Source organism: Amphiura filiformis, chromosome 11 (genome assembly GCF_039555335.1).
Source record: "Amphiura filiformis chromosome 11, Afil_fr2py, whole genome shotgun sequence".
In the NCBI taxonomy this organism is placed as follows: Eukaryota; Metazoa; Echinodermata; class Ophiuroidea; order Amphilepidida; family Amphiuridae; genus Amphiura; species Amphiura filiformis.
The window spans coordinates 3,597,894-3,620,825 of NC_092638.1; the positions used below are offsets into that span (position 1 = coordinate 3,597,894).

The following is a 22,932-nucleotide window of genomic DNA, read 5'->3' on the forward strand; positions in this document are numbered from 1 at the left end:
TTTAGAGCGACAGGTTTGATTTTTATCTGTGAGCATAATTTCACACACTGATGGATGGCTTTTTCATTATTTGCTCGAGACACACATTTGAAATAATTGCATAGTACGTAGCAGAAATGGAACAAACATAATTATGTGCATCTGTCAGTAATTAACACGGTGAAATAAAGCTCTAAAAGCACGCATTGCACACACTCAGAAATTCGCGGGAGAGTTATGCCATTTTGTTACAGGGTATTTATTAACTGATCTATACAAACAAATCTGAAATCATGCAAAAGTCGATGCTCAAAAGAATTACCAGTACTGCTTACAATAATTTTTGCTGTCGAAATACCCCTATCTGGAGTAAAGGAGTTCAAATGCGTTGAAATGTGCCACCACATAAACTGTGAGTTTTTCGAACATATTCAATAGAGCGGATATCAGTAAAGCGAGTCATCCTATAACCAATTTTAACTTTGTAATACCTTATCTATCTGTTGGTTTGCTTGATTATTACACCCATCCCAACATCTACAACCCACGCACCCCACACGCCGACAAACATATACACATACTGTACTAACACAACTTTTCGGATATCGGTCTCCAGGTAAACGCAGACTAGCTAGTTCATTTGCACTATGCGAGAGGGGTGTTGGTTTTGAATCACATAGCTAGTGTATTCTTTTCCTTTGCTCTCAGTCTTTTTTTTTTTTTCTTTCCCCATTCAGCTTCATTTCTGCGGGTTTTTTAGCTCTTATTCCGTCATCACTGTTGCTATCACCTCGATGTAGCAAGTCGGCACTCTTGCCCTGTTTGTGAGGACACTATAATATGTGTGGGGTGAATTTCACATGCTCACCAGACCAAAATTTCCCGTGCTTGACTCAACTTGTCCAAAGTATGAACTTGAGTGGGTTTTGTATTCAATTTCAATTGCTTGTAATTGTGTGAATAAGTTTTACAATTTACAGATATTGCATAGAGCACCTGTTACTACACACCTCCAACCCAACCCAAACCGTCTGGCGACAACCTCATAGTACGTCTTTTCTGATTGGCTGAACATCAACGCCTTAATACTGGCGTTAAATTTTGCTGTCAATCAACGCTGGGCTTCGGCGCATGCAGTGGTTGATGGACAGCTATGCGGTTACATAAATCCACACAATGTACGTGAGTACGCGCTGCAAGTATCGGACGATCGGCGCCTCAGTGGCTGCTATTAGCTAGCGTACATTTTTCGTTTGCGGTATCTACAAAGACTACAAATAGTGGAGGGTCTATGATGTTTAGTGTCACTTACACAAGTCACGTCCTATAGCCAATTGAAAACAGTTTTATTTGGAAATCAATTAACCAATCAGCGATTGTCATTTCAGGGTTGTCGCCAGACGGTTTGTTTAGTGACAGAGGAACTCAAACCGGCTGGGACCGAGACAACGTTATGAGCGGCGTACACTCATAAAGGACACTTTGTACATAAACAATCTGGGAGTACGATTAATGCAACAATGGCCAGCCATTTTACTGTCAGAATATATACACACACAATGTCACACAAAAACAAACAAATAATAACTTACAGACTTCACATTTAGTATGGCATATTTCTTCACGAAGTGCCAGGACTAATCTGAAAGGGGTCTGTATAAACCGCACGGGTTAGATATTTATTGGGGTGTGTCGGGAGATGGTGCCAAATGATTTGCGATAGAAAATGTGCTTTCCATGAGTTTATATTATGGGGCTCATAATGTAATGCATTTGCCTAAAGTGGCAGATTTAAGGTAGTTGCGTTGCTATTGAGGCTGTTGACAAGTAGTCTCTGTCAGTGCGATGATTGGGACTAACATTATTTGACGATTAAGAAATAGACTAGAGACAATAATTATAAGTGTATTATTTTATTCATGTAATGATTAACCCCACTTTTATGTATGTCTTAGTAATTTATAGCATCGTTGACAATCGCTGGTGTCAGGATTTAATAAGCTGTCAGGTGAAACTTTGGTTTTCTCAGGTCTTCCACGGTGCTTATCCATTTACAATACACACTACTTAATAAAAAAAAATAGCATAAACTTAACATTTATCGTGACAATCGGTGAACATAGTAACGTGCCACGTCTAGAAGCAAATATTTTGAACAATATCTTATAGATAAGGCCTTCAGCTTATCATGTATTAACAATTCACTATACTCTTATACTTGAAAAACATTTGCGATAATCTTATCTTGTAGCCAAGAAGGTCAATATACATGGGAAGCATCCATATGTTGGTAGACCATCAATATCAATTTTTTAAATTCAAATTGGTTCGGATCCATGTATGCCTGGACCATAATAATAGCCTACATTGGCAGGGAATGACAGCGAGTATACGGATACTACGTATTTACCAAATCACCTCTGATTAATATTTTGGCGGTTCAGAATGAACTGGATTACAATGGTGACGTGTAGATAGCTGTCAGCTATCTGGTAGCAAACACTTCTGATGCGTTCCACGTAAAGAATTGAAGCTTTAACATATTTTGTCCGCACGGTACCATATTAACACATTGAGATTACTTTGCTTAAAAGGAACCCTTAACATGATGACGTATTTATCCTCAGACGAATTGGGTCTAGGTCTTCCACATCTAGGTTCAACAGTATTTAGCAAAACACCTAATAGGAATGTGACTTCAAATAACACTTTAAAAGCGCCCCATTTTGGTTACAATCGACCATCGTTTGCCGAATATCTATTTGTCACATCTCACACCTATCAAGTTGTAGCTGCAATTATTTCAATGGTGATCATCACATTCGGAGTACTTTTTAACGGACTTGTCATCTTTGCCTTATGGAAACGAAATGGAAATGGACGCACAGATACACCACAGTTTATGATCACTTTGAACATAGCCGCTACGGATTTAGCTATGTGTTTGTTTCTGCAGAGTATTCGGATTGCCGTGCTGTTATGTGGAAATGAGTGGGTACTTGGAGACGAAATGTGTCAATTTCACGCCTGGTTAGGACTATGCCTAATTCACATGTCACTTTTAAACGCATCTTTGATCACATTGGATAGATATATTGGCTGTTGTGACCCACTGAGGTATCATCAAAAACTGACAGACAAAAGAGTACGCTGTTTGATCATTGGAGGTTGGATCATTGCATCTCTGACTGCAATCCCGCCACTTTTTGACTGGGGAAATTTCGGCTACCTTCCTGCTATTAGTGCATGCACTGTAACACTACCACCTGAATTCATCAGAGGATATACCAAAATAACTTTTCTGGTATTTCTAACGGTAATCGGATTGATTTATTTCATCATTATAGGATTCTGTTACATCAATATCATCTGGGCGAGGCATAAATTGATTAAAAGGACAGCATCTTTGCAAAGTTTATCGGGCAGCCACAGCAACTTGCATCATTCAGTTGATTTTGATGTTCGTAAGGGTGTATGTCTTATAGGTTTGGTTCTTTTAACGCTATCAATGACCTGGATTCCGCTTGTCGCTGAAGTAATCGCCTACGTAATCATATTTTACACGCGTTCTGGCGCAACCTTCATGTTGGGAAATGCTCTGAGTATACAATGTATTGTGTTTGCGTTATCCCATATGCTTAATCCATGTGTGTATGGCTTAGCAAACCATCATATAAGAAATGAGATACGAAACAAACTTGGCTTCAAAAATTCAGAAGTAGAGCCGCTTATGAGATATGTTCAGATGGAGAGTAGAGCAAAATGAGAATCGTATTTCTGAAGATTCTAAATACCGTTATAATTGGTTATTGATACCCACTGAGGTATCATCAAAAAGTTACGGTGAAAAGAGTACGCTGTTTGATCATTGGAGGTTGGATCATTGCATCTCTGACTGCAATCCCACCACTTTTTGACTGGGGAAATTTCGGCTACCTTCCTGCTATTAGCGCTTGTACTGTAACACTACCACCTGAATTCATCAGAGGATATACCAAAATAACCTTTCTGATATTTTTTACGGTAATCGGATTTATTTATTTCATCATTATAAAATTCTGTTACATCAATATCATCTGGGCGAGGCATAAATTGATTAAAAGGACAGCATCTTTGCAAAGTTTATCGAGCAGCCACAGCAACTTGCATCATTCAGTTGATTTTGATGTTCGTAAGGGTGTATGTCTTATAGGTTTGGTTCTTTTAACGCTATCAATGACCTGGATTCCGCTTGTCGCTGAAGTAATCGCCTACGTAATCATATTTTACACGCGTTCTGGCGCAACCTTCATGTTGGGAAATGCTCTAAGTATACAATGTATTGTGTTTGCGTTATCCCATATGCTCAATCCATGTGTGTATGGCTTAGCAAACCATCATATATGAAATGAGATACGAAACAAACTTGGTTTCAAAAATTCAGAAGTAGAGCCACTTATGAGATATGTTCAGATGGAGAGTAGAGCAAAATGAGCATAGTGTTCATAATGATGCCAAAACTTATACATAAAAATGACGATCCTGGTGATGGCTTTAAAATGTATTTTTAATTTTCAACCTAATGAAATTAATTATCTGCAACTCATTATGTGCTTTACAAAATAAATACAATTACAAATGCAAAAATAAGCAATGGAATTCGGAAGCTAGATAACGCCATAATCATAATGTTTTATCTTTGATACTTTTCTATTATAAAGACATTTAATGCAACCTGTTTTAACATTAAAATGTCTTTGTGTTTTATGATGCTAAACATTAAGCATTCGTGCATTCCCAAAATACATTACAAATGATTTAATCTACGTCAATACATGGTGTGACTTAGTTTATTCAAAAAATGATGCATTAAGTGCGGTAATGAGATTTGCGCAAATGGTCTATTGCGACTTTTAGTTAAGAGATCCTGTAAAAGATGCAGCGGATGCACTATGTGGATGACATCACATGATGGGTTTTCTGTTCTGCTAACCGGCACCCACCTTGTAGACTTGACTCTCAAGTTCACCGCTCTAAGTAAAGTACATTCATCCACTACGTCCCTTAACTAAAACTCGTTATTTGCTCATGATGCATAACGCATTTCTGTCCATTTATAAGCTAGTACATTGTGAGTAATATAATGTAGATTACATCCCTCGAGTCGTGTAACCATATTTGACATATTTGTTGTTCCTTTGATTGCATAGTACATGTCTTTGTAAAAGTTTCCTACTTAGCTCCAATAACCATCTTCATCATCTTTAGTGCTACCTCCCCTTGGTCAGATGGAATCTGAAATTAATACACGAATGTGACGAATGCAAAATTATTACACTATTATGAAGAGAGTAATCGGTGGCTCCGGAAGCGGGGGGAGGGGCATCCCCATTAATATTTTGGTCAGGGTACAAATACCCAATGATCCCCAATAATTTAAGGTAAAAATCATAACTTTAGGTGAAGATTTAAAATTTAAGGTAAAATTCATTTTTTAAACATTAAGCAGGCAGCCAATACCTGCCTGTACTCATTAGGTCTGATTTCGTTGAAATTGGTTGCGAATTAAAGAAACAGTGATCTAAAACATAGGGAGGAAACGATATCAAAAGTTGCACTTTTATGTTCTAATCAATGAAAACACGACTCTAGTTTTCATGTGCTAATCAGTGGAAAGCACTGCGCTAGTTCTCTTGTTTGAGAACGCTTTGTATGCTAATCAATAGGGCATGCAATGGCGCAAACTGCAACTTTGAATTTGCATCTACCTTAAGTTTGGGATCATCCTGTCTTTATTACTTGAACAATTTCATCAACGAATGAAATCCGAGCTAAAAAATGCAACCATTGCCTGCTGGTTCCAATTATGACATATCTGTCTTTGTTTAGAATATACAGGGTTGAACATAACTGGTGCCTTAATACCTTCCCCCAGTAAGGGACCGTTCACAAACACTTTTATCAGGGGGCTGAAGAAAACAGAAAAATCACCCTTTTTTCATTTCCCCCTTTAGAACCTAAAACTATTATCAGGGCCCACCTTTTTGGCCATGAAAAATGAACCTCAACCCCATAGAATATAGTGTAAATCATGTTCTACGAGAAAAATTATGTTATATATTTAATGGCCACTCCTCCTTCAGAGGGATATAAATTTGCAGCCCCCCCCCCTTTTTTTCCATCAGCCCCTCCCCCGCTACAACATTTGTGTTTGTAAAGGGTCCCTAATGTCATATGAGTTTTAGGTCTACACAGATCCTTTAAGGACAACTAATCACGTTTACAGAGCCCTGTACCAACACGAGCTACATTGACAGGATATACCCAAACACAGCTGTTTCAAAATACCCATAACTGAGACACACACTGTATCCCCTTAATAGGCCAGTAAGTAATATACAAAACCCCACAATCTCATGTTAAAATGAAATAATATGTAACTCTAGTAGATGCACCCACCAACTCAAACATTTACAGCGCGGTACGTTTGACCTCCCCCAACCAAAAAAGAAGTGTCACACAACCAACACCTACCATGTGCCCGGCGTCCAAAATCCAATAGAAAGAAAAGTTATCCAACGTTTTTACAAAGGCAGCCGTTGTTTCTGGTGCTGACTCTACACATAAAGGTGTCCATGTCTTGTTGTTGTATTCTCGCAAACCTGGCCAAGTCAATTTCTGCACCCACCTTTCCGTTCCTTCAAGGTATTAAGAAAATAAATGATAAATTTTTAAGATAAGATTCAAGTATCGAATAGAAGTAAACGTGGGATTATTCATTACTCTGTCTTCTGAAAATATAGAATCTCATGTAACAATGTTTTTTAATAATTCGTAGAAAAATGGGGGACATACAACTATGATTTTTACAAATCAGACACTTTTGTTTGTCAAACGAATTTTTTGGCATTAAGATAAAAAAAAAACCAGTATTCTCCTCTTTGATAGCCAAAAGAAATTCACAATTTGAATTTATTCAAGGAGCATGTGACGGTATATAAGAGAATCAAATAATAATTTTAATAATAGTAATAAAGTAGCATATACGGCCGAGTTCATACCCATCGTGTCAACTATAAGGTCCAGCTGTCCATTGTACACAACCACTGATAGGTCACTATTTGTCACAAGATCATCCACTGCAAAAGGAAGAAAACATTATGAAAACAATTGAATTAATTACCATGTTATCGCATTGAAACATGTCATTTATAATTTGTTTTCTTATTTGGTTATGATTTATCGTCGCTTATATACCACCATACTATGACACTATCATATCAACGACACTAAATAAAAATAATAGTATACTTGCCTATATCAATTACTGGTTTCATGAAATCTTCTTTAAGAGCCTCAAATACTTCATCTGATTGACCTGCAGTAGAAGATAGGAAGTGTCAAATAACAGATTGACATAGAAATTGAAAGGATGTACGCCCGGTAGATCGAAAGTGCGTTATGCCGAAGGTCTGCTAGCTCGCTATGTCAAAGCTATGACATAGCAAGCCTTATCTCATATTTAAAATAACGAACTTTTAACATAGCGAACCTCATTTTATATTTTAGAAAATAGCGAATCTTCGGCATAGCGAACCTCATTTCATATTCGACCTTTGAGTCTTTTTGAGATAGCGGGCTGAAACCAAAAAAAGCTATGAAAGTACTTTACATGTACCTGTACACTAGGCTCCTACATGACCCTCTCCTTGTAATGTTCTTATATGAATATGCAACTGTATTACTTATTATTCAAGATAGTAATAGTCGACAAATTAGATAGCATAGACATCCAGACTTACCACCCCATGTAACGTCATCTGGAATTCCTAGCTTCTCTTTGATTGGTCCGTTCATTAGAGCTGCAAGGTCATCGCTTTGAAGCGGCTGCACGTGCCGTTGAAACAATTTATCTGTTGGAATGAAAAAGCACAAAACAGTGAATAAATGAAAGGGATGTCTGGAATTAGGTAAAAACTATATAAAAACTAGAAACGAAACAGTGATGAAAGTTATAACAAACTAATGCAAAGGTAACAAAATAAAAGAGTTAACTTTCTTTGCGGCTAGTTGGGGTAATAGTAGGGGTTCCGTAGCCAATTCACAGGGAAGGTGATTTCAAAATGGTTTCTTGTTTACGGTGAAATCATTTAAAAAGTGTGCCATAGGAACACCACATAGCAAGCGTTTTTCAAAATGGCCGCCAAAATGTCTGCAAGTTGTCCAAATTGTGATTTGGATACCGTAATACAACTTACCAAGGTAGGAGAGTTTTTCAAAGGCAAATGATTTCCTACGCTTCGGTGATTCGCCATTCCATTGCAGAATATTGTAGAAGTTTACTCCGTTTGTATGCTATAAATATATAAATTAAAACAATGTAATTATGTAATATCCGAATTAATATTACTCAATCACTGTTTGGCCGAAGAAATCACTACTGGTAATGGCTTTGTTTTGTTTTTGTCCACAGCCCCATCCCCACTTTTCGCAAATAAAGTTGCGATTTTTATACCATTGGAAACCTCTGGCTACGTAATGTCTGTGTGCAAAATATTAATTTTCGCTTGATAAAAGATGTTTTGTATTTATGCTATGTTAACAAAACGAAATTACAACATAGTGGTCCATGCATGAAGCAGTAGACACATAATTATGCATAACTCGCAAACGCAAAACCGGAATCAACTGAATTGTTGGGAATAAATTCCCGAAACATGGCATAGAGATATTAGGATCACGAAATACTCCTTTAAATCAACTAGATGTTATTATTATAATTAGTTTTACTCATAATGATATAATATTCTGAGTTGCGATGTAAAATGTGTACGAAGGTCGTATTCATCGGTAACTTAAGCTGGCTCGACATCCGTCTCATTTTGATAGTAAAAAACTAATCAATAATCCTATTGTTGAAGTGGATAATAAGCTTCTACCTTAGATGGCTATAGAACTTTTAATAGCTCTGGTCTTTGTTTGCTTTTGCTAAATCCTGTTCAAGTGGTGGGTTACCAGGCATTGTATTTTGTACAGGTATTCATAACCAACAATTAACAGTGAGAGAACTTTCTTAAACCTCGTTGACTTGGGGATGATTTGAAATGACCGCCAATTATGACTGTTTGATATTTATTGCCAGCAATGTGGAAAAAGAGACACATGTAAAAACGTAAAAAGCTATAATTTTGTTGACGGAGCAAAGTTTAACAAACCATAACCCCGCTTCTGGATATTGTTTGAAGTCAAATGATATACCATTTTTAAGTTTATGATGGTTTTAAAAAATAAAACAAAATTGACCGGGGGAGGAATTAACGGCTCATTCGCCGTGGACGGTCACATATGATGGCTCCAAATCTCCGTACACAGCAGTACACAATGAGCGCGCCGTCAGTGCATTCCATTTCTCAATAGAAATAATTTCTCAATCAACAGAAGGTAGGTTTCACCTACGTCAAGATATATATGCAAACGCAGTAGAGCGCAAATTCTCGGGAATTATCGAAAACTAAGGTGTGGTAGATTTAAACCAGGTTAATGGGTCCCACCACAACCGTTAGACCAACCAAGAATGAGCTGTTGGGAGGACCATAAATGAAAAAAGAAACGCTGGAAGATAAACATCTCATCTCTTTTGCTTTCTCTTATTAGTAACTGCCCAGCAAAAACAAAACGCGTTCGACATTATTCGCAAAAGGTTATAAAAGGTTGTCAGAAAACGTTTAAATGTCGGGTTATATAAAGGGTAAAACGTTTTCATAACATTCAAAAACATTTTCCTCACCTCACCTCACCAGGCTGTGTTCGACCATTGTTGGACGTAGCCCTCTTCATGATTCTTCCACTGTTCTCTGTCTCTTGCATTTCTTGTCCATGTAGGTCCCATGTAGGCAGTAATGTCATCACGCCACCTCCTCTTCTGTCTTCCTCTTGATCTTTTCCCTGTTCTTGGTTGCCATTCTGTAAGCCGTTTAGTCCATCTGTTATCTTCCCTTCGTGCAAGGTGACCTGCCCATCTCCATTTCGCTTCTTTGAGTTTCACCATAATGTCTTTGACTTGAGTTTGACGTCTTATTTCAGTGTTCTTAATTTTATCCCTTAAGGTAATGTGAAGCATCTTCCTTTCCATTGCTCTTTGGGCTGTTTGTAATTTCTGTTCCAGGTACTTGGTTGTTGTCCATGTTTCTGCCCCATATGTCATTGTTGGCAATACACACTGGTTGAACATTCTACTTCTCAGATACATTGGTAACTTTTTGTCACATAGAATGTCCTTGAATCTTCCAAAGCAACTCCAACCTGCCTTTATTCTGATCAAAGCTTCTTCCCTGGTGTTGTCCTCCATCTTCACTGTTTGGCCGAGATATTTGTAACCATCCACCTTTTCGATAACATCGCCTTCAACTTCAATGACATCCTCTGACTGGTAGTTTGTCATATATTTTGTTTTGCCCTTGTGTATGTTCAGTCCAATCTTTTTACTTCCTTTATTCAGATCATTTAACTGGACCTCCATATCCTTTACTGATCTTGTCACCAAAGCTACATCATCTGCGAATCTCAGATCTGTTAGCTTCTCGCCATCTATGTTGATCCCTCTCTCCTGTAGGTTCAGCTTTCTGAATATATCTTCCATTGCTGTAGTGAATATTTTGGGGGATATTGTGTCTCCCTGTCTCACACCACGCTGAATTTGGATTATTTTTGAAACATCGTTTTCAATGTGGATTTTGGCTGTGGCATTTGTGTATATGTCCTCGAGAATTTGGACATAACCTTCGTTGACTCCAACTTTACGTAGTGCTGTAAAGAGGTCTTTATGTTCCACTGAGTCAAAGGCCTTCTCATAGTCTATATATCCAATGCATAGCTTCAAATTATATTCATTTGCCTTCTCAATAAGTTGGTTGATGGCATGCAGATGGTCTACTGTTGAATATCCACTTCTGAAGCCTGCCTGTTCTCTTGGTTGGTTTTCATCAAGCACTCCTTTAATTCTGTTCTGTATTATCCTTGTGAAAATTTTGTAAACATGTGATAACAGGCTGATAGGTCTGTAGTTTTTGATGTCTGTTTTTTCACCTTTCTTGAAAAGGAGGATCACTTTTGCCTCTTTCCAGCAAACTGGTATCCTTTTTCATCCAGTATTTGGTTATAGAGTCCAACTAAATGTTGAGTAATCCCCTCTCCTCCAATCTTGATAATATCACTAGTAATGTCATCTGTTCCTGGTGCTTTGCTGTCTTTCATCTCCTTTACCGCCATTTCCACTTCTTTTTGTGTTATACTTGGGATGGCTGATATGTCTGGTGATATTGTATTTGGTTTTGCCTCATTTGATTTGGAGCTATACAGGTCCTGATAAAAGTCTGCGCATACATTAAGTATCTCTTGCCTGTCATTTGTTAAGATACCATCTTTTTGTCTCATTTGGTGCATTCTTGATTTCTTCCGGTTCAGCTTTGCAATATGCTGAGGTCCTCTTCCACTTTTGAGAATGATTTCTATTTGTTCTTTTCTCTTCTTTCTGCTCCTCTGTCTACGTTTTTTCCTCACAGTTTTGACGAGCTCCCTGTATTTGCTCTTTTCAGGTATTGATTTGTCGATAATTTCTCTTAATTCTTTCCTCCTTTTGTCCAGGGCCTCAATCTCTTTGTCCTCCTCAGTTGTTTGCTTCCTCCTCTTCTCTTGTGGAGCTACTTCTGCTGCCACTTCCATCACAGTGCTGGATATAGTTTGGTATGTTTGGTCTATATCCAACTCTTCAATGTCTAGTCCCTCAAAGCGATTGTTCAATTCCAACTGGAATTCTGACCTCTTCTCTCTTAGTCGTAGGATGTTAATCTTGCTTTTCTTTTCATTTCTGATAAATTTAAGCCTGGCTAGTCTTTTGCAGATATGAAGTTTAGCCCTCACCATTCTGTGATCACTTCCTATATCTACATTTGTGATAACTCCACAGTCCTGGATAATTCCCTTTTGGCTACTGAGAATAATTTGGTTTCTGGTGTGTCCATCAGGGCTTTCCCATGTCCAATAGCGGTTTTCTATTTTTCTTGAAGAATGTGTTGCCTATAACCAGCTTATGCTGTGCTGCAAATTCCAGTAGCATTTCACCTCTTTTATTTCTCTGTCCATAACCAAATTTTCCCATGATGGCCTCTTCATCTGGTTGGCATTCTCCTACTTTGGCATTAAAATCGCCCATTACAATGGTATACTTTCCTTTGTTGGCTTCTATTGCCTTACTCACGTCTTCATAGAATATTTCTACTATCTCATCATCGTACTCGCTAGTGGGCGCATACACTTGGATGATGCTTATTTGGTCTTTTCCTGTCAAGTGAAGGTTCAGTGCAGCTACTCTGTTGGAGTAGCTTTTTATTTCTGTGACATAATCGGTAAGTTTTGGATGTACAAGAAATCCAATTCCTTTTGCTTCTGTGTCCTCTTCAGTTTTACCATGATTATACAACCACATTCCTCCCTGTAGTTCAACAATCCCCTGTCCTTCTCTCTTGGTTTCTGCTAATCCAATGATATCCCATTTGAATTCTTGTAGTTCATCCAACAGTGTTTCAAACACTTCCTCTGTTCTCAGAGTCCTTGTATTATAAGTACAAATGTTCAACTTTTGTCCAGCCATTTTTCCCGTCTCAATCTTGAAGTTTCCGTTAGGCTTTGGCTTCAAGACGTCATGTTGAGCGTTATGACTAGGCAATTTACAGCTTCTGTATGGTTGATAGCTGTGCCCATTCTGGCCATGGGCTCTACGGCCTCTAGTTTTGCTACTTTCCATAATCATGAAGGTTTTTTGCCATAAATCGACGCGCTGGCAGGGCGTGTTGTCGATTGAGGTTTCTGTCAGGGTTACCTCACCCTTATTCTCCTCCTATCTGTAGACATTCCTGGAGATGTAGGTTCGATGTTCTTAAGATGTCTTACAGCAAGCAACATCTGCAACCATCCAGACTGCTCCAACAGCCTTTCAGGTCACAGAATATTGCCCCCAGAGCCCCCGTCTGTTAACTTTGCCGCAAGGCAGAGCCATAACAGGCGATACGCGATTGACTTGCAATCTTCGAGAACGTGGGGGTTGGTAACTACAGAGAGGCGATTAGGAACAAGAGGACTGATGGAATGCCTCCTGTGCCTACAACCATATAGTATAGTAAGAATAGCAAAGCAAGCAAAGGGTAAGTAGCATGCAGGAGAGAGGTAAGGGCATGCAGGGAGAAAGAGGGGGTTAGGTAGGGAGAGCAAAGCAAGGTTGGAGTTGCGCATCATGCAGCCATTTTATCACACATATCAGCCATTTTATCACCCAAAACATTTAAACATAATGTTATTTAAGTGTTTCCAAAAAATGTTTAAAATAACATTTTTTAAACATATTGTTGTAGTGTGTTTTCGTTTTCATGACCTAACCCGACATTTCATGTTATTAAAACGTTTTTACCTAAACCAAAACACAAAAAATAACTTATTTAAAACGTTTTTAAAATTTTTTTGTTTGCTGGGTGTAGACGCTGTACTTGATTATGTCAATTACTTTCCAAGAAATGTTTGCGGCTGCCTTACTTGTAACATTTACCTAAAAATTTAAAATCAATTATTATTATTATATTAATTATATGGTCGAATCCAACGAAAAGTGTACACAGCATGTTCAGGGCCATAACTTAAAAGTATTAATCAATTGGCATTCGTTTTTGTATTGTGTTTATTCGCCTTGATCATACGCTTCGCGCCATATATAATAAGACCCCCTACTGTGAAAAACTTAGACACAGAGACCCCAAAACAAGCTATTTTTACCCATTTTTTCAAAATATTTCTTAAAGTATTTTTAAAAACATCTAAATCAGTTATGAAAAGAAGTCATTGGATTGAATCTAAATTGATTTCCTGAAAGGTGTGTATTCAAAGATTGCCTGTTCAATTTTTCACATATTTGTACATAATTATGAATTTTTGTGATAATTTTTGAGTGGTATTTTTTTACATTACCTACGAATACAATTTTTCATAGCACTAGATATATCTTTAAAAATGGAAATCACTAATAAATGCGCAATTGATACAAGCTTTGATATGTCCAATACTGAAATGCATTGCATTCGGACATCTTTATTATTGTGTTTAGCTGCCAGAAATTCTAAATGGCACAAAGGTAGGTTTGGTAAAAAATATGCATTACCTCCGAATACATGTTAAAAGCTGTGCCATTTCCACAAAGTGAGAGAATAGTAAACAATAGTTAAGAAATAGGTGCAGGGTAATACACTCTTTATTTCTACCAAGTTTCAATAACCTGCGTTTAAATATTTCTGAGATGTCAACAATAAAAGCAAATATTCGTAGGTAAATTTCGGTAACCGAATGTTACCTACGAATACACTTTGACATCATGACAGTATTGTGAAACACCGCCATTCATGCCAATGCCCATATTGGTACATAACGAAGGCCTGTATGTTTGCTATCAAATCATATGTCAATGAAAGTTGCGAATTCACATACGTGCCCACCATGCAAAACTGAATACGGCTTAATTGGTGAAAAATATGTACTGAAATAGACGACGGTCTGCTCATTTGAAAGAAAAATCAGATTCAAAGAAGATTAGAAGGGATAAATACTTGGATTTGTCAACTGTCATGTGTGCTTCATTTTAAATTTTCACCGACCTTCTGGTTTCTTAGTAATTTGTGTCCAAATTGATTTATTCGAAGGTAACTTTTGACGTTTTCGCTAAGGTTACCTACGAATACCATGGAAAAAACGACAGTTCTCATTGTCTCATGATCTAGACAACACATTGATGGACCCTGGTATAAAGCTAATTGTAGTTGCCCTCAAACGAAAGGCCACAAGACGTAACTGACTCCAAGATGGACTTCACAAGTCTGCAATAACGGTTTTAAGCGATTTGTGTGCAATTAAGCAAATTAAAGTCACTTTAGTGCGGTTGTTTCTTACTTCAATCCTCTTTCAACCGTTGTGAACCGACATTATTTATACATGATAGGGTCTAATGTATCAATAAACGCACATAAAGAAAATAATACATTCAAAGTGCTTTATAAAATGAAGTTTTGATTGCGATATCCACCAAAAGTCTAATTCTTACCTACAAATACTGAAATGTTACTTACGAATACAGCATAATACATGAAATATGTAATGAAGTGTCCCTACCAATGGAAATTAATTGTCAAAAACTTTAAGCGGTACCCCAGGACACTATTATTACCCATATACGGATTCATTCAACAATTATTTATTATGTAAAATTGCTGATTAACTACTTGTATATCAAATTCTTGCTAAAAGCATCAAAAAATTTTTGATCTAAGGTAATAGCATTTATTCATTTGGACGTACCATCTGAAAGGGATCTAAAAACTACCATTTTATTAATTCATTACCATAATAGCAAAATTTAAACCTATAAACTCAATATAGATATTGTTAAATCGCTCATATTACCTACGAATACCCGGGTTTCTTCACCTTTTCATTGTATAAAGCGTTAGGTGTATGCGTACAATTCCTAATATTCTTGAAAACATATATCATACTCGTTCTTATACAATGTGTAAATTGATTCATACTCATTTGATAAATAAAATACAGAAACTGACCTAAACTTCATTTCAAAAATAAACTAGCATAAATTGACTAAGATCATATTGATCGCGTTATAAAAATAAAAACAAATATTTTCTGGTTGAGTTAGCATTTTCCTGACACCCTGTGGTCTACATTACACGAAAAAAGCGTTAATGGGAATATTCCATTGGTTTTAGGTTGATTAGTATTGCGATAGTGAAAGCATTGGGTTTTGATATCACATTTACTATCACACGTCCTGGATTTATTTTTCAAGATTAGTAATGGCACTTTTGGTTCCTATAAGGCCAATATGTCATCAATCAATGGGCAAAAGGAAAAAATTGTGGAGACATTTTTATTTCGGACTTTTATTTTTGGCCCGTGGACACTTTTGGTTGGATTCGACCATATCATTTTTTGAATCATTTACCTTATCGATGACTTCTTCAGTTACACTCCAAAGCAACGTGGACTTGGTAAAATTGCCAGCGTCAAACGCTTCCTTTGTTTTCGTTGCTGATTGGTTGACCGCCACAAATCCTTTGTGGTCAAGTAAAGACTGAAAAGAGCAAAAGACAATGACATACACAGCTGGCGACAAAGACGAAACTGTAACCACGTAGATGGTCAAATGATACTATTCAATTCTGAAGTCACAATAATTATATTAACACCATGATAACAGTTCAACCTGTTAAGGGGCTATATGAGCCCTGGAGTGAGGGTCAAATTGGGCGGGGGAATGTCAAAGGAGGAGTAAGCAATATTTTAGAAAAATGTACTTAGTAACTTACGTTTGGCTAATAATTTCATAAGTGTCTGTATTTCTCGGTAAAGATGATAAAAGGTAGCAACAAAAATACGCTCACTTGATGCATAATGAATCAGTCTGTGTTCCCAACAGGATAAAAATAATTGATTGGTTTTGGATCATACCGAAATGTCTTTGGAGGGACTTACTTCTTGGTAGCCCTGTATTTGCCTTCTTGTGGGTTGCCTATATTTATACTCATATACTGATGTTTAATGTGTTAATGTAAAAAAAGTGTAAATTGATGCATTTGACCCCGCCTTTTTTCTTCATTCTTTCTGGTTTCGTTGTCAGACTGTTACTACTATTTCTATGCAAGAAGTCTATTAAAACCGCACCGTTTGTTTTAGTTTCAGTTATTTGGTTTCAGTAAAATTGATATAAAGTTTTTTTTTCATTTAGTTTCAATTATTTTTTTAAATAATTTCCTGCATTGTTATAAGCATATAGTTTTTGCATTTCCTGCATTTATACACTTACCGTGGCATACAGATATGGTCCCCATGTCATAGTAGAATCTACAAGGCAAATACGCATAATTGATAGTTTTGTAAATAATAATTGTTTACGATGACTAAAAACGACAGGATGTAATCGCAGGTTACATTGCATTGAAATTAATATTGTATAATAGTATATAATTATTAAGTGTAGTATTTCTTCAACATTGGCGGCAACATTATTTTCTTGCGTTCATATTTTAAAAAAAAAGTGATACAAACATTGACAAACGGACAAGAACACATTTGACTGCCTGTAGATGCCCATGTACGGACTTGACATTTAGTATGGAATATTTTGTGGCAAAATTCCAATACTTGTCTGCTAAAAGGGGTCTGCATAAGCCGTACGGGCTAAATATTAATTAGAGTGTGTCGGAGATTGTGTAAAATAATCCGCCATTTTAGGTAAATTCACCACATAATGAGCACCATAGTGTAAACTCATGACAAGCACATTTTCTATCAAACAATTATTTTACACCATTTCCCGACACGCCACAATTTAGCCCGTACGGTTTATGTAGACCCCTTTCCGACCAGTCGTGGAATTTGGCGAAAAAATATTCCATACTAAATGTCAAGTCTGTAATATAAATTATAATGTGTGTATATTTCTCAAGTCATGCAAACTGTACCATTATATACTCACCAACTGGTGATATCCAAGAATCGCCCATTGCAAAGCCCTGGAAATTGCAGGTCACTCTCCCTAGTTCGATAGCCTGTGTTGTAAAAATGTTATACTCGTAATATGAAAGTGAAGAGTCTTTGTGCAGGAACACTTATGCTACTGACTAATATGGTCATCCAGATGGTTCTGAATACTCATAAACTTAGTATCAATTAGTGTTGTCGACTTGATTAAGACATTTCTTATGAAACCAGTTTCTAGCCAGCCTTATTGGATCCCTTTATCGGTAAAAAACGGTATTTTAAAAGAAAAAAGGTACGCGTTTCTGGCCGAGAGTCCTCAAATTTATTTTTGAACTTCTACTCCATGTGATAACAACGGCAGATTGTGTACAGTTAAATAACATTATAGGGATATTATCATACGATTGATTTTATCAGAGACCGTACCTTGAGTAGCGCCTTGCTGAAGCCAGCAGTCATTTTACCTCCGTATGATTCAGAGAAAATGTAAAATGGAATATCCTGAAAATATAAATGAAACAATATAATAATTATTGTTACTTCACAACAATTATTCAACATTTATCTCCGCATAATTGCATTTTCTTGGGCTAACCTCGGTTTGTCAAAAACTCCATCAGTCGATATTGACTTTCCTATACAACTACATCATTTATGAGAAATACAATTGATTTCTAAGTATTTGCAGGTATTAAAAGAAGTAGTAAGCAAAGATTTTGAAGAAATTGAGGTTACTTCAGCTGTGAACAGAGTTGAATAAAGATATGCAGATTAAAAGGGGAACAACTACATGTTATACTTCCATGCTATATTAAGGGCTGGGGTATGAACGTTTGGACAGTATTTATTTTGGGACATTAGAGCACATCAGACATATCGAATTGCATTCTGAATACGAAGAATGTCATTCTGATATCAAATAATTTTGATTTTTGAAATTCGCAATTTAATACACATTTTATGGCAAATCATTAAAATTGATATTTTTGATATTTAACAGTACTTGAAGTAAACTTTATAAATCTGATGATTTATACTTAAAGTGTATGTAGGTGGGATGAAAAGCCGACGATCAATTGAAAATTTTGACCTTTCGTATTGAAGATATGGATTTTTTTCCCAAAACACCAAAAAAATTAGGTCTTTTAGGGAAAAAATCCATATCTTCAATATGAAAGGTCAAAATTTTCAATTGACCGTCGGCTTTTCCTCCCTGCTACATACACTTTAAGAATATATCATTAGATTTATATAATTTACTTCGAGGACTGTTATATATCAAACATTTGAAAAATATCAAATTTTTATAATTTGTCATAAAATTTGTATTATATTGTGATTTAAAAAATGAAAATTATTTGATATCAGAAAGACATGCTTCGTATTCAGAATGCAATTCGATAGGTCTGAGGTGCTCTCATGTCCCATAAAAAATACTGTCGAAACGCAATAAACGCTCATTTTGGATCCCTTAATGCAAAGTTAGGTTTCATTATAAATAGTTGTATAAATGTGACCGTACACTACGAATGAGCCGTAAAGTTGGCAAATTGTATTTTGAGTTACAGTGTAAAATGTACCTCAATTTGGTTTGATCTCTTTTTCATTTTAGCGTGAGTCAAACATCGTTTAAACCAATCAATAATCCTATTGCTGAAGAGGATAATAGTCTTCTACCTGTGTCTATAGAATCCTTAAATAGCTGTAGTCTTTGTTTTGGCTAAATCCTGTTCAAGTGGTAGGTTACAAAGCATTGTATTTTATCTAGGTATGTATAACCAACAATTGACAATAAGAGGACATTCCTGAACCTCGTTGTCTTGGGGATGATTTGAAATGCCCACCAATAATGGCTGTTTGATATTTATTACTAGCAATGTGAAACCAAAAAACCGAAAAAGGGTATCATTTTGTTGAAGAAGCAGAGTTCAACAAACCATAACCACACTTCTGGATATCGTTGGAAGTCAAATGATATACCATTTTAAAGCTTATGATATATTTATTTTCTAAATACGAAATAAAACAAAATTGACCGGGCCGACTTTACGGCTGATTCGTGGTGTACAGTCACAAATTGAATTCCTACACGAGTGACATTTTGTCATTGTGTATCTATCTGTGTTCAAACCTATGTCCTTGCCTGAAACTTTGGAAGTTTCTTAAAGAAAGCCGAGATGGTAGTCACCAGGTCATTGGCTATCTCTTCGTTGTTCTTTGTTAATGCACTCGTGTTTTTAACATAACTGTAACCTGCTCCTACTGGGTTGTCGATGAAGAGTACATTGGCTGCTGAAATCTGAAAATTAAAGAGTATAAGGACCGAATATCGCTATAATTCATGTAGTATTTACAGGTTTAAACAATAATTATCGTGGGTAAATCTCAGCAAATACATAACGTTTTCGATATCATTTGCAAAAGGTTAGAAAAGGTTTCCAGAAAACGTTTAAATGTTGGGTTAAAGGGTACAAAACGTTTCCATAACATTCAAAAACATTTTATGATAACTTACTGTAAATATTCCAAAATAACTTTTTGTAAGTGTTGCCAAAATATCTTTAAATACCTTTCTTCCTATTCCTTTACAGCAAAAATAATGCGATTTATAGAGAAAGCAGTCCCCCCATATTTAAATTGTATACATCAATGTAAAGCGCGTACGGCGACTGACGGTTCAAAGACCACCATTTAAATACACACTTACCCATGTGGTGTTGCGTGGATTTAGCTCGACATCTAAAGGTCCAATTTCCTCAAAATTTCCAAATCCACAAGATGAACCACCCGGTCCGCCCTATAAGTAACACATATTATTAATTCCTCAAATACATTTTGGAAACTTTCCAAAGCGACTATATATCAGAAATATTTGAGATCTATTTCCATATTGTTTCATATCAATATAAACATTGTTCTTTCTTGTCAAAAATGCTACCAAATTTGTGACCATAACTTATTCCATTGTTGAGTAACTTTGAAAGACAAGGAGGTTTCATACAAAATGGGCCAAATCTGCCATTTTCTGGGCCATTTGCATCAGAAAACATGAGTAAGGAATGTCACACTGTTTCATTAAAACAATCGCCACTCATATGCGTTCACAACAGCATTGCATCTTCTTCTCATGCTTCTTATCAACCTGGCGACACGCTCCTGAGGGATGGCATTCAACTCTTCAAGCAAAATCTGTCTTAAACCAGCCTAGCACCTTTCATTCAAAATGATATATTGCAAACCACGCAGACAATGGTCAGTTTGGCACACTTTCTTTGCGACCTCTCTGTCTTTCAAAGAAAGTTACTCAGCCGTGGAATAAGTTGTCGTCACAAATGAGGTGTCATTGTTGACAGGAAAAAACAATGTTTTCACTGATATGAAACAATTCCTGATATACAGCCGTTTTGAAAGTTACCAAACTTTTTTGAGGAGTGTATAACACATAAGATACTGACAATAATTGGGCTTCTCCGAATTTTTTTACAGAGCGTAAGCTAATAAGCAAGTATAATTGTAATGACCTTGACAAATATTTGATGGTAGTGGTTAACACTCGAAGGTATTATGTTCCCTTCCTACAACCTACATGCAATAAAGACGTGAAATGTACATTTGAAATATTATGAACCTCATATTATTTGTCTTTACATTAGGTTACAAATGCCTAGAAGAATATGTAGCATTTTAACAATGCCTCAGACGAGCGACAGTGTTAAGAATAATACATTATGACTGCAGACGGTTACTGTACGTAACTCATTGACCCATCTGAGCCATATACTGGCTTGTCTAAATGACAATTTGTTAAATGTGGACATATCAGTGACAGAAAGACACCCCGACAGACAGATAGACAGACAGACACCCCGACAGACAGACACAGCCAGACCGACAGACAGACAGACATGTGGCAGGGAACACTCAAATTCTGAATTGAAAAACAACAACTTTGTTTAAGGTAAAAATAAAGTAATGAATTCAATGAAACGTTTAATTTATCAATTATAAAATTAATGTTCTTCTTTTTCTTTCTTTATACTTACTTCCCTGTTTTTTTCTGTATTATTTTGCTTTCCATTTTGCAACTTTTTTCTTTACTCTTTCCTACCTGCAACCACAGTACAAGGGGTGCTGCTGAATATGGTTCGGACGTACTATAGTACAACCACCAAAACATATAAGCATCTTCCCTGACATTGACGTAGCCCCAGTCTTCATCGGTTTGTATGTTGTTGCCTGCTTTTGGTATACCTTTAATAAATTGTAGCAAGAATACATACTGATCATTTCACACGTATACTTTGATTATTGATAGGGGCACAATGAGCAGGGGTGGGCCCAATAAGAAAAAATATTATTGTTTCAAGATAAAAAGCAACATATCGAAGATATACATGTAAACCTTGTCTTTAGGAAATGCAAGCGTACCGGGCAATGAAAGGTGGATGTTTTTCACGATAATGTTAATAATTATACACTACCGAATAATTCCATCTACAAACATGCCGCCTTTAATAATTGTTATAAAGTTATTCAAACTACTATTTATGCATTTGTCGAAACCCCTCATTAAAAAAAATATTATGCTTGTAAGCGGAATTCTACAGTATATTGATATAGGCTACCGCTCGAAATATGGCTACTTTACACAAACTAATTTTAATGCATTTTCTAAAGTAAAAATGCGATTATAGTAAAAAAAAGTAAGTAAAAACAATCCAATATACACTGACCTTTGGCTGGTTTAGCAGATATCAAAGGCAAACAATACAGTAGTAGCAGCAGGCCACTAACGTACCACATATTGTTGTACATTGCAGACAATAGCAAGGAAATTATTGCACTAATGATATATGTAAAAGGCACCGTGACACCAGAAGGAAGTGAAGTGAAAGAAGCTTCACGTAATCAAGGTCATGTCTAAAGAATAAAGTACACAATTTTATTTCTAACCGGCATGCATTGCGGAAGTGGTATGCTGCTAAAGGAAATAAACATGTTATATGTTAAACAATGGGTTAAACAAACTTGATATATCGAAGATGTTCTATTCATAAACTATTCTGTAACGAAACTAGGTGGTCAGTGCCATTTGAATCATACTCGTAATTATAGGCACTACTCCAGATCAGGAACAAATGTGAGACCGCACTTTCAATCCAACAGAAATATATTGCAATGCATCTTGGTGTAGTATTTTGTGTTCATACATTATGCATAAGTAACTTTAGTATAGATATTACTTCTCTTTTGCCAAACGACAAGTGTTTCTGGAATGCTGCTAAAATAAGAAAACGTTTAATGATAATTTATTGCACATTCTAGGGAAGCGTGGTTATCTTTTTTAAATAGCCGACCGAGAGGGTTTTCAATGAAATATTTTTT

General features: G+C 36.4%; 2 protein-coding genes across 2 annotated transcripts in view; one reads left to right on the forward strand and one right to left on the reverse strand.

The window, feature by feature from the left end:
* The window catches only part of LOC140164231 (uncharacterized), a 446,047-nt gene extending 427,660 nt beyond the window's left edge, over positions 1-18,387 (forward strand). The window contains exon 8 of the transcript XR_011860508.1: positions 18,364-18,387. The gene's annotated coding sequence lies outside the window, so the exon portion shown is untranslated. The remainder of the gene's footprint in view (positions 1-18,363) is intronic.
* Positions 1,877-22,415, reverse strand: LOC140164229 (retinoid-inducible serine carboxypeptidase-like). The gene is made up of 14 exons (XM_072187485.1): positions 22,281-22,415; positions 21,656-21,798; positions 20,255-20,344; positions 19,691-19,846; positions 17,974-18,048; positions 17,543-17,615; positions 16,871-16,908; positions 16,010-16,138; positions 8,217-8,313; positions 7,761-7,871; positions 7,274-7,336; positions 7,020-7,097; positions 6,493-6,656; positions 1,877-5,253 (listed from the first exon to the last, which is right to left on the reverse strand). Exons 1-14 carry the CDS (start codon positions 22,360-22,362, stop codon positions 5,191-5,193), a joined length of 1,362 nt encoding a protein of 453 aa, XP_072043586.1. The 5' UTR covers positions 22,363-22,415; the 3' UTR covers positions 1,877-5,190.
* Positions 22,416-22,932: the final 517 nt, after the last annotated feature.